Source organism: Hyla sarda, chromosome 1, assembly GCF_029499605.1.
Source record: "Hyla sarda isolate aHylSar1 chromosome 1, aHylSar1.hap1, whole genome shotgun sequence".
Lineage (NCBI taxonomy): Eukaryota > Metazoa > Chordata > Amphibia > Anura > Hylidae > Hyla > Hyla sarda.
This window is the reverse complement of record NC_079189.1, coordinates 4462456-4475573: the sequence shown is the minus strand read 5'-3', so window position 1 is coordinate 4475573 and position 13118 is coordinate 4462456. Positions and strand designations below refer to the sequence as shown.

Below are 13118 nucleotides of genomic sequence, written 5' to 3'. Positions count from 1 at the left end.
TGTGTCATCCCAGTAGTAAGGAGATTACATGAGGAGGAGGTTTGTTACAGTGTGTCACCCCAGTAGTAAGGAGATTACATGAGGAGGAGGTTTGTTACATTGTGTCACCCCAGTAGTAAGGAGATTACATGAGGAGGAGGTTTGTTACAGTGTGTCACCCCAGTAGTAAGGGGATTACATGAGGAGGAGGCTTGTTACAGTGTGTCATCCCAGTAGTAAGGAGATTACATGAGGAGGAGGTTTGTTACAGTGTGTCACCCCAGCAGTAAGGAGATTACATGAGGAGGAGGTTTGTTACAGTGTGTCACCCCAGCAGTAAGGAGATTACATGAGGAGGAGGTTTGTTACAGTGTGTCACCCCAGTAGTAAGGAGATTACATGAGGAGGAGGTTTGTTATAGTGTGTCACCCCAGCAGTAAGGAGATTACATGAGGAGGAGGTTTGTTACAGTGTGTCACCCCAGTAGTAAGGAGATTACATGAGGAGGAGGTTTGTTACATTGTGTCACTGGTTCTGTGATCCAGGCTCCTCCTCCTCTTCCTCTCCAGCTGACCCAGTTGTCTCCTCTTCTCCTGAATGATCCCCCAAGGATGGACAAGGACAGGAATGAGATGACTAAGAGAATATTACACTTCACCTTGGAGATCCTCCACCTGCTGACCGGAGAGGTGAGGTGACCCATCTACATTTCCACCATTGTTGTCCCCATCTACATTTCCACCATTGTTGTCCCCATCTACATTTCCACCATTGTTGTCCCCATCTACATTTCCACCATTGTTGTCCCCATCTACATTTCCACCATTGTTGTCCCCATCTACATTTCCACCATTGTTGTCCCCATCTACATTTCCACCATTGTTGTCCCCATCTACATTTCCACCATTGTTGTCCCCCCATCTACATTTCCACCATTGTTGTCCCCATCTACATTTCCACCATTGTTGTCCCCCCATCTACATTTCCACCGTTGTTGGCCCTCATCTACATTTCCACCATTGTTGTCCCCATCTACATTTCCACCGTTGTTGGCCCCCCATCTACATTTCCACCATTGTTGTCCCCATCTACATTTCCACCATTGTTGTCCCCCCATCTACATTTCCACCATTGTTGTCCCCCATCTACATTTCCGCCATTGTTGTCCCCATCTACATTTCCACCATTGTTGTCCCCCCATCTACATTTCCACCATTGTTGTCCCCCCATCTACATTTCCACCGTTGTTGGCCCTCATCTACATTTCCACCGTTGTTGGCCCCCCATCTACATTTCCACCATTGTTGTCCCCATCTACATTTCCACCATTGTTGTCCCCCATCTACATTTCCACCATTGTTGTCCCCATCTACATTTCCACCATTGTTGTCCCCCATCTACATTTCCACCATTGTTGTCCCCCCATCTACATTTCCACCATTGTTGTCCCCCCCATCTACATTTCCACCATTGTTGTCTCCATCTACATTTCCACCATTGTTGTCCCCATCTACATTTCCACCATTGTTGTCCCCATCTACATTTCCACCATTGTTGTCCCCCATCTACATTTCCACCATTGTTGTCCCCCCATCTACATTTCCACCATTGTTGTCCCCCCATCTACATTTCCACCGTTGTTGGCCCTCATCTACATTTCCACCATTGTTGTCCCCATCTACATTTCCACCGTTGTTGGCCCCCCATCTACATTTCCACCATTGTTGTCCCCATCTACATTTCCACCATTGTTGTCCCCAATCTACATTTCCACCATTGTTGTCCCCATCTACATTTCCACCATTGTTGTCCCCATCTACATTTCCACCATTGTTGTCCCCAATCTACATTTCCACCATTGTTGTCCCCATGTACATTTCCACCATTGTTGTCCCCCATCTACATTTCCACCATTGTTGTCCCCAATCTACATTTCCACCATTGTTGTCCCCATCTACATTTCCACCATTGTTGTCCCCATCTACATTTCCACCATTGTTGTCCCCATCTACATTTCCACCATTGTTGTCCCCCCCATCTACATTTCCACCATTGTTGTCTCCATCTACATTTCCACCATTGTTGTCCCCATCTACATTTCCACCATTGTTGTCCCCCATCTACATTTCCACCATTGTTGTCCCCCATCTACATTTCCACCATTGTTGTCCCCCCATCTACATTTCCACCATTGTTGTCCCCCCATCTACATTTCCACCGTTGTTGGCCCTCATCTACATTTCCACCATTGTTGTCCCCATCTACATTTCCACCATTGTTGGCCCCCCATCTACATTTCCACCATTGTTGTCCCCATCTACATTTCCACCATTGTTGTCTCCATCTACATTTCCACCATTGTTGTCCCCCATCTACATTTCCGCCATTGTTGTCCCCATCTACATTTCCACCATTGTTGTCCCCCCATCTACATTTCCGCCATTGTTTTACCCCATCTTTGGAGACGCTCTATGTTCTGGATGTCTCTTTGTAGGTGAGGTCTCCAGAACTGACCCCAGTATTCCAGATGTGCTCACTAGAGCTCTATACAGGGGGCACATTCTCCTCTTTGTAGTGAGGGAGGAATACTGGGGTCAGTCCCCTCATTGTCTCTCTCCATACACAGGATTACACCATAGTGAAGAAGACATGGGGGGAGTGTGTGGCCCCCAGCAGCCATCTCCATGAGTCAGTAGTACAGAGCAGGGCCCGAGGCCCCATCACAGAGCCTCCACCTCACTCACTGATAAATGAGGAGAAGATCCTAGAACTCATCCACAGGATCACTGAGCTGCTGACTGGAGAGGTGACACTGCTGGGACATTATACAGTAATGGAGGGGTCTGGTGATGACTGGAGAGGTGACCCTGCTGGGACATTATACAGTAATGGAGGGGTCTGGTGATGACTGGAGAGGCGTTACTGCTGGGACATTATACAGTAATGGAGGGGTCTGGTGATGACTGGAGAGGTGACCCTGCTGGGACATTATACAGTAATGGAGGGGTCTGGTGATGACTGGAGAGGTGACACTGCTGGGACATTATACAGTAATGGAGGGGTCTGGTGATGATTAGAGAGGTGACACTGCTGGGACATTATATAGTAATGGAAGGGTCTGGTGATGTCTGGAGAGGTGACGCTGCTGGGATATTATACAGTAATGGAGGGGTCTGGTGATGATTAGAGAGGTGACACTGCTGAGACATTATACAGTAATGGAGGGGTCTGGTGATGACTGGAGAGGTGACACTGCAGGGACATTATACAGTAATGGAGGGGTCTGGTGATGACTGGAGAGGTGACACTGCTGGGAAATTATACAGTAATGGAGGGGTCTGGTGATGACTGGAGAGGTGACACTGCTGGGACATTATACAGTAATGGAGGGGTCTGGTGATGACTGGGGAGGTGACACTGCTGGGACATTATACAGTAATGGAGGGGTCTGGTGATGATTAGAGAGGTGACACTGCAGGGACATTATATAGTAATGGAAGGGTCTGGTGATGTCTGGAGAGGTGACGCTGCTGGGACATTATACTGTAATGGAGGGGTCTGGTGATGATTAGAGAGGTGACACTGCTGAGACATTATACAGTAATGGAGGGGTCTGGTGATGACTGGAGAGGTGACACTGCAGGGACATTATACAGTAATGGAGGGGTCTGGTGATGACTGGAGAGGTGACACTGCTGGGAAATTATACAGTAATGGAGGGGTCTGGTGATGACTGGAGAGGTGACACTGCTGAGACATTATATAGTAATGGAGGAGTCTAGTGATGACTGGAGAGGTGACACTGCTGAGACATTATATAGTAATGGAGGAGTCTAGTGATGACTGGAGAGGTGACACTGCTGGGACATTATACAGTAATGGAGGGGTCTGGTGATGACTGGAGAGGTGACCCTGCTGGGACATTATACAGTAATGGAGGGGTCTGGTGATGACTGGAGAGGTGACACTGCTGGGACATTATACAGTAATGGAGGGGTCTGGTGATGACTGGAGAGGTGACACTGCTGGGACATTATACAGTAATGGAGGAGTCTGGTGATGACTGGAGAGGTGACACTGCTGGGATATTATACAGTAATGGAGGGGTCTGGTGATGACTGGAGAGGTGACACTGCTGGGACATTATACAGTAATGGAGGGGTCTGGTGATGATTAGAGAGGTGACACTGCTGGGACATTATACAGTAATGATGGGGTCTGGTGATGATTAGAGAGGTGACACTGCTGGGACATTATACAGTAATGATGGGGTCTGGTGATGACTGGAGAGGAGACACTGCTGGGGCATTATACAGTAATGGAGGGGTCTGGTGATGACTGAAGAGGTGACCCTGCTGGGACATTATACAGTAATGGAGGGGTCTGGTGATGACTGGAGAGGTGACATTGCTGGGACATTATACAGTAATGGAGGGGTCTGGTGATGACTGTAGAGGTGACACTGCTGAGGCATTATACAGTAATGGAGGGTTTGGAGATGACTGGAGAGGTGACCCTGCTGGGACATTATACAGTAATGGAGGGGTCTGGTGATGACTGGAGAGGTGACACTGCTGGGATATTATACAGTAATGGAGGGGTCAGGTGATGACTGGAGAGGTGACCCTGCTGGGACATTATACAGTAATGGAGGGGTCAGGTGATGACTGGAGAGGTGACACTGCTGGGACATTATACAGTAATGGAGGGGTCTGGTGATGACTGGAGAGGTGACACTGCTGGGACATTATACAGTAATGGAGGGGTCTGGTGATGACTGGAGAGGTGACACTGCTGGGACATTATACAGTAATGGAGGGGTCTGGTGATGAATAGAGAGGTGACACTGCTGGGACATTATACAGTAATGGAGGGGTCTTGTGATGACTGGAGAGGTGACACTACTGGGACATTATACAGTAATGGAAGGGTCTGGTGATGATTAGAGAGGTGACACTGCTGGACATTATACAGTAATGGATGGATCTGGTGATGACTGGAGAGGTGACACTGCTGGGACATTATACAGTAATGGAGGGGTCTGGTGATGACAGGAGAGGTGACACTGCTGGGAAATAATACAGTAATGGAGGGGTCTGGTGATGACTGGAGAGGTGACACTGCTGGTACATTATACAGTAATGGAGGGGTCTGGTGATGATTAGAGAGGTGACACTGCTGGGACATTATACAGTAATGGAGGGGTCTGGTGATGACAGGAGAGGTGACACTGCTGGGACATTGTATAGTAATGGAGGGGTCTGGTGATGACTGGAGAGGTGACACTGCTGGGACATTATACAGTAATGGAGGGGTCTGGTGATGACTGGAGAGGTGACACTGCTGGGACATTATACAGTAATGGAGGAGTCTGGTGATGACTGGAGAGGTGACACTGCTGGGACATTATACAGTAATGGAGGGGTCTGGTGATGACTGAAGAGGTGACACTGCTGGACATTATACAGTAATGGAGGGGTCTGGTGATGACTGAAAAGGTGACACTGCTGGGTTATTATACAGTAATAGAGCAGTCTGGTGATGACTGGAGAGGTGACCCTGCTGGGACATTATACAGTAATGGAGGGGTCTGGTGATGACTGGAGAGGTGACACTGTTGGGACATTATACAGTAATGGAGGGGTCTGGTGATGATTAGAGAGGTGACACTGCTGGAACATTATACAGTAATGGAGGGGTCTGGTGATGACTGGAGAGGTGACACTGCTGGGACATTATACAGTAATGGAGGGGTCTGGTGATGATTAGAGAGGTGACACTGCTGGGACATTATACAGTAATGGAGGGGTCTGGTGATGATTAGAGAGGTGACACTGCTGGGACATTATACAGTAATGGAGGGGTCTGGTGATGACTGGAGAGGTGACACTGCTGGGACATTATACAGTAATGGAGGGGTCTGGTGATGATTAGAGAGGTGACACTGCTGGGACATTATACAGTAATGGAGGGGTCTGGTGATGATTAGAGAGGTGACACTGCTGGGACATTATACAGTAATGGAGGGGTCTGGTGATGACTGGAGAGGTGACACTGCTGGGACATTATACAGTAATGGAGGGGTCTGGTGATGACTGGAGAGGTGACCCTGCTGGGACATAATACAGTAATGGAGGGGTCTGGTGATGACTGGAGAGGTGACCCTGCTGGGACATAATACAGTAATTGAGGGGCCTGGTGATGACTGGAGAGGTGACACTGCTGGGACATTATACAGTAATGGAGGGGTCTGGTGATGATTAGAGAGGTGACACTGCTGGGACATAATACAGTAATGGAGGGGTCTGGTGATGACTGGAGAGGTGACACTGCTGGGACATTATACAGTAATGGAGGGGTCTGGTGATGACTGGAGAGGTGACACTGCTGGGACATTATACAGTAATGGAGGGGTCTGGTAATGACTGGAGAGGTGACACTGCTGGGACATTATACAGTAATGGAGGGGTCTGGTGATGACTGGAGAGGTGACCCTGCTGGGACATTATACAGTAATGGAGGGGTCTGATGATGACTGGAGAGGTGACACTGCTGGGACATTATACAGTAATAGAGGGGTCTGGTGATGACTGGAGAGGTGACACTGCTGGGACATTATACAGTAATGGAGGGGTCTGGTGATGACTGGAGAGGTGACACTGCTGGGACATTATACTGTAATGGAGGGGTCTGGTGATGACTGGAGAGGTGACACTGCTGGGACATTATACAGTAATGGAGGGGTCTGGTGATGACTGGAGAGATGACACTGCTGGGACATTATACAGTAATGGAGGGATCTGGTGATGACTGGAGAGGTGACACTGCTGGACATTATACAGTAATGGAGGGGTCTGGTAATGACTGGAGAGGTGACACTGCTGAGACATTATACAGTAATGGAGGGGTCTGGTGATGACTGGAGAGGTGACCCTGCTGGGACATTATACAGTAATAGAGGGGTCTGGTGATGACTGGAGAGGTGACACTGCTGGGACATTATACAGTAATGGAGGGGTCTGGTGATGACTGAAGAGGTGACACTGCTGGGACATTATACAGTAATGGAGGGGTCTGGTGATGACTGGAGAGGTGACACTGCTGGGACATTATACAGTAATGGAGGGTTCTGGAGATGACTCGAGAGGTGACTCTGCTGGGACATTATACAGTAATGGAGGGGTCTGGTGATGATTAGAGAGGTGACACTGCTGGGACATTATACAGTAATGGAGGGTTCTGGAGATGACTCGAGAGGTGACATTGCTGGGACATTATACAGTAATGGAGGGTTCTGGAGATGACTCGAGAGGTGACTCTGCTGGGACATTATACAGTAATGGAGGGGTCTGGTGATGATTGGAGAGGTGACACTGCTGGGACATTAATAATCACCAGACTCCTCCATTACTGTATAATGTCCCAGCAGTGTCACCTCTCCAATCATCACCAGACCCCTCCATTACTGTATAATGTCATAGCAGTGTCACCTCTCCAGTCATCACCAGATCCCTCCATTACTGTATAATGTCCCAGCAGTGTCACCTCTTTAATAATCACCAGACCCCTCCATTACTGTATAAAGAGGTGACACTGCTGGGACATTATACAGTAATGGAGGGGTCTGGTGATGACTGGAGAGGTGACACTGCTGGGACATTATACAGTAATGGAGGGGTCTGGTGATGACTGGAGAGGTGACACTGCTGGGACATTATACAGTAATGGAGGGGTCTGGTGATGATTAGATAGGTGACACTGCTGGGACATTATACAGTAATGGAGGGGTCTGGTGATGACTGGAGAGGTGACACTGCTGAGACATTATACAGTAATTGAGGGGTCTGGTGATGATTAGAGAGGTGACACTGCTGGGACATTATACAGTAATGGAGGGGTCTGGTGATGACTGGAGAGGTGACACTGCTGGGACATTATACAGTAATGGAGGGGTCTGGTGATGATTAGAGAGGTGACACTGCTGGGACATTATACAGTAATGGAGGGTTCTGGAGATGACTCGAGAGGTGACTCTGCTGGGACATTATACAGTAATGGAGGGGTCTGGTGATGACTGGAGAGGTGACACTGCTGGGACATTATACAGTAATGGAGGGGTCTGGTGATGACTGGAGTGGTGACACTGCTGGGACATTATACAGTAATGGAGGGGTCTGGTGATGATTAGATAGGTGACACTGCTGGGACATTATACAGTAATGGAGGGGTCTGGTGATGACTGGAGAGGTGACACTGCTGAGACATTATACAGTAATTGAGGGGTCTGGTGATGATTAGAGAGGTGACACTGCTGGGACATTATACAGTAATGGAGGGGTCTGGTGATGACTGGAGAGGTGACACTGCTGGGACATTATACAGTAATGGAGGGGTCTGGTGATTATTAGAGAGGTGACACTGCTGGGACATTATACAGTAATGGAGGGTTCTGGAGATGACTCGAGAGGTGACTCTGCTGGGACATTATACAGTAATGGAGGGGTCTGGTGATGATTAGAGAGGTGACACTGCTGGGACATTATACAGTAATGGAGGGGTCTGGTGATGACTGGAGAGGTGACACTGCTGGGACATTATACAGTAATGGAGGGGTCTGGTGATGATTAGAGAGGTGACCCTGCTGGGACATTATACAGTAATGGAGGGGTCTGGTGATGACTGTATCATTGTGTGTCAGGTTCCTATAAGGTGTCAGGATGTGGCGGTCTATTTCTCCATGGAGGAGTGGGAGTATGTAGAAGGACACAAGGATCTGTACCAGGACATAGTCATGATGGAGGATCACCGGCCCCTCACATCACAAGGTAAGAAGAGACATATATATAGATATCACTCTCACTACCTAGTAACATAGAAATCTATCCAGCACTGATGTATTCATTCCCTGTGTGTTCTCTACAGATGGAGTCATTGATAGACAACCACCCGAGAGGTGTCCCCGTCCTCTGTATTCCCAGGATTGTCCAGAGGGAAATGTCCCAGAGAAGCATCAGGTAGATGAGGCTGATCTTATATCTCTATAGGGGGGTCCGGCAGTCATAGATGTGGGGATAGATTTTGGGGGTCTCTGTTGCTCCTCCTGTCTGCTGTATTGTAGTAAATTGTTCTATATGTCACATCAGGGGGGAGATCTGACTAATAATAAAGTGGAGGATGAAGAAGAGAGGATGAGGGGCCATCACCCGTGTATGAGGGAAGTGAAGGAGGAAATTCCAGGAGGTGTTACCCCAGGTATGTAATAATTCCAGGAGGTGTTACCCCAGGTATGTAATAATTCCAGGAGGTGTTGTCCCAGGTATGTAATAATTCCAGGAGGTGTTGTCCCAGGTATGTAATAATTCCAGGAGGTGTTGTCCCAGGTATGTAATAATTCCAGGAGGTGTTGTCCCAGGTATGTAATAATTCCAGGAGTTGTTGTCCCAGGTATGTAATAATTCCAGGAGGTGTTGTCCCAGGTATGTAATAATTCCAGGAGGTGTTGTCCCAGGTGTGTAATAATTCCAGGAGGTGTTGTCCCGGGTATGGAATAATTCCAGGAGGTGTTGTCCCGGATATGGAATAATTCCAGGAAGTGTTGTCCCGGGTATGGAATAATTCCAGGAAGTGTTGTCCCAGATATGTAATAATTCCAGGAGGTGTTGTCCCAGGTATGTAATATTTCCAGGAGGTGTTGTCCCAGGTATGTAGTAATGAATTACAGAGGGAATTTGGAGGTGTCTTCAGGGGAGACTCCACCTTAGATCTACATTACATTAACCCTTCAGGCCCCAGTGATCCCCTGTGTTATGTATAGTCAGGACCTGAGGGAGGTGACTATATAGAGATCCTCTCCAAGGTCATCTATGGGTCCTGTCATGCTCCAGGTAGAACACTAGGGGCAGCATCAGGATTTGGGGCTCAGATGTGATGAACGGAGATCAGAGAAAACTCAGTCTAACCTCTTAAAGTGAATTTGTTACTTCATTTACCACCTTAAGAAATATTTCATGTGTTTTGTAATAAGTCTGAAAATGTATTTTTGGCTCCAACAGAAAATCCCAGTAAGAATTCTGAGGGAAACTTCATGTTATCCCTGAATGATAAAGGAGAAGATGAAGATATGATGGAGCGCTCCTCAGGAGAAGACCTCCTTACCCCTAATGTCCATCCAGATCTATCCTATAATAATCCACCTGATCGTGAGGAACCTTCTCCTGACCAACCACACATTGTTACCACAAGGACAGATTTAATAATTGGTAATGGTTTTTATTGTGATGAATGTGGGAAATATTTTACTAACAGATCAGATCTTGTTACACACAGAAAACGTCACACAAGAAAGAAGCTGTATGTGTGTTCAAAATGTAGAAAAGGTTTTATATATAAATCAGATCTTGTTAGACATGAATTAACTCACACAGTAGAGAAGCCATTTTCCTGTTCAGAATGTGGAAAATATTTTGCAAGTAAATCGCATCTTGCGTCACATGAGAGAAGTCACACAGGAGAGAAGCCATATTTATGTTCCGAATGTGGGAAATGCTTTTTATGTAAATCACATCTTGTTAGACATGAGAGAACTCACACAGGAGAGAAACCGTATTCTTGTTCAGAATGTGGGAAATGTTTTATACAGAAATCACATCTTGTTTCACATGAGAGAATTCACACGGGCGAGAAGCCTTATTCATGTTCAGAATGTGGAAAATGCTTCATATGTAAAGGAGATCTTATTATACATGCAAGAACTCACACGGGGGAGAAGCCCTATTCGTGTTCAGAATGCGGGAAATATGTTGCAAGTAAATCACAACTTGTTAAACATGTGAGAAGACACAGAGAGAAGCCATATTCATGTTCGGAATGTGAAAAATGTTTTGCAAGTGAATCAGATCTTTTTAAACATAAGAGAATTCACACAGGACCGACGAGGGGCAAAAACCCTGAAACGGCTGTCTGCAGATGGGTCCTCTTTCCTTCTGGAGAGATTTCTGCCTTGGCAAAGATTTCCAGTTAAAGCGAAAAAGTGACGTTTAACGAAAGCCACCTGATAAGGTCATGTGATTGAGCTGCTTTGCTTAGTCCCTCTTTCTAAATTCTGATTAGATATTCGTGATTAATTAAAGAGTACCTGTCACCAAATGAAACTTTTACTATAGCGTTCCTTGAGTAATTAGCAGACACTTTCCCATTCACTTTAAAATTATCAACATAAATATGTTTAAAATGTAATAGAAAAAACGGCCACTAGGTGGCTCTGTTCTGTTCCCTGCCACAATTAGTACAGTGAGTTTGGTCTCCTCCCTGCCTGGCAGGAGACCAAACTCTGGAAGTGCTTCTCTGCTCTGAGCTTGATTGACAGCTGCACAGAGCCTCACTGAAACATGCACAGAGCTTCTATTCATCACAGGACTGCAACCATGTGAGGGCGGAAGTGGTCCCCCGGCAGGCTTCAGTGATGTCATGCTTGCTGGGAAACGCCCACTTTCTCCTGCTCGGAGATGACACTATGTGAGCAAGAATAAAGGTATTGTACACAGCTTTGTATTGCTGTTATATATGACCGGGCTCGGTCCCCATTATACAGGCTCCTGTGTCTGCTGAGGAAAGCCAAATTGTCTCCAGGATATGGGAAATTGGATTGTGCAGCCTGCAGCTGGAGTTTAGTTTCCTCGAAGGATCCATCTTTCCTATTGTCCATTCAGGAGATTAAAAGGGAAATTAAAAAATGTTTTTAAAGGGGTATTCCAGGAAAAAACTTTTTTATATATATCAACTGGCTCCAGAAAGGTAAACAGATTTGTAAATTACTTCTATTAAAAAATCTTAATCCTTTCAGTACTTATGAGCTTCTGAAGTTAAGGTTGTTCTTTTCTGTCTAAGTGCTCTCTGAGGACACGTGTCTCGGGAAACGCCCAGTTTAGAAGCAAATCCCCATAGCAAACCTCTTCTAAACTGGGCGTTTCCCGAGACAGGTGTCATCAGAGAGCACATAGACAGAAAAGAACAACCTTAACTTTAGGAGCTCATAAGTACTGAAAGGATTAAGATTTTTTAATAGAAGTAATTTACAAATCTAAAAAATATAATGTAGCCCGGACCTTCTAGGTGAGTAAATAAAAATGGATATACGTGCTTCAATAATAATTATCATTTATTATAAAATATAGATAAGATTTCGACACTTCTCACAGGGCCCTTGTGAGAAGAACATACATATTAAAAGGCAACCTAACAATGTATTAGGCAATAGTAATTAAAACTATAAACCTGGCATAGAGTAATAGAATAAAATAGCAGAGTAAGATCTGTACCATACAAATATATATTATCTATGCCAGTAGATAACGACTAGACGCGTTTCAGGGTTGTATAATGTAACCCTTTCCTCAGTAGTCATGATAGTTGCCATAAATCATCAGTTGTTTTATATGGGCACAAATCCCACCCCTTAACACATTGATAGATAATGATAAAAAGCATAAATGGATTCAATGGATCGGTTCACCTAGAGAGCAGTACTAAGTATAAAGTGGTGTGTGAATTCTGTTGGAAAAGTGTAATGATGCGTTTTCCCAAACAGATGAGTTTTTTATAATAGAGAGATAAGAGATGGCATTAAATCACAAACAGTGTATTGTAAATAAATAGATAAATAAGGGAATACAATAAAATAAAACAAAAATGAAAAAAAAAAAATGAAAATAAAATAATAAAAATAATGATAAATATAATATTTCCTGCATGTAGTTATGATTTTTTTCCAGAAGTCCGACAAAATCACCTATATAATTAGGGGATCATTGTAACCGTATGGACCTACAGAATAATGATAAGGGGTCATTTTTACCGAAAAATGCACTGCGTAGAAACGGAAGCCCCCAAAAGTTACAAAATGGCGTTTTTTCTTCATTATTGTCGCACAATGAATTTTTTTTCCATTTCACCGTGGATTTTTTTGGTAAAATGACTGACGTCACTGCAAAGTAGAATTGGTGTCGCAAAAAAAAGCATCATATGGAATTTTGGGTGCAAAATTGAAAGGGTTATGATTGTTAGAAGTTGAAGAAGTCTCGGCACTCGGGATTTCAGGTACTTCCAGTGCACTGCTGCACGCGCCTCGGCGCACACCTGAG

The 13118-nt window shown here is 45.6% G+C and overlaps 2 protein-coding genes across 3 annotated transcripts in view; both read left to right on the top strand.

Moving 5' to 3' along the window:
* The window catches only part of LOC130306504 (oocyte zinc finger protein XlCOF7.1-like), a 150582-nt gene that overhangs the window by 1089 nt on the left and 136375 nt on the right, over positions 1-13118 (top strand). The gene's annotated exons all lie outside the window — the stretch shown is intronic.
* Positions 538-11540, top strand: LOC130285194 (oocyte zinc finger protein XlCOF8.4-like). Of its 2 annotated transcripts, XM_056536546.1 has the most exons (6): positions 538-668; positions 2606-2785; positions 8678-8804; positions 8902-8993; positions 9123-9231; positions 10032-11540. In XM_056536546.1, the coding sequence occupies exons 1-6, from the start codon at positions 591-593 to the stop codon at positions 10997-10999; spliced, it is 1554 nt and encodes a 517-aa protein (XP_056392521.1). In that variant the 5' UTR covers positions 538-590; the 3' UTR covers positions 11000-11540. The 2 variants fall into 2 exon arrangements, with proteins under 2 accessions (XP_056392521.1, XP_056392583.1); XM_056536608.1 differs by lacking the exons at positions 8902-8993; positions 9123-9231.

Excerpts from the sequence above, each read along its gene's own strand:
- LOC130285194 (XM_056536546.1), top strand. The coding sequence starts at position 591 with ATGGACAAGGACAGGAATGAGATGACTAAGAGAATATTACACTTCACC. Across the intron at positions 2,786-8,677 it reads CTGAGCTGCTGACTGGAGAG|GTTCCTATAAGGTGTCAGGA; the intron begins GTGACACTGCTG and ends ATTGTGTGTCAG. Across the intron at positions 8,994-9,122 it reads ATGTCCCAGAGAAGCATCAG|GGGGGAGATCTGACTAATAA; the intron begins GTAGATGAGGCT and ends ATGTCACATCAG.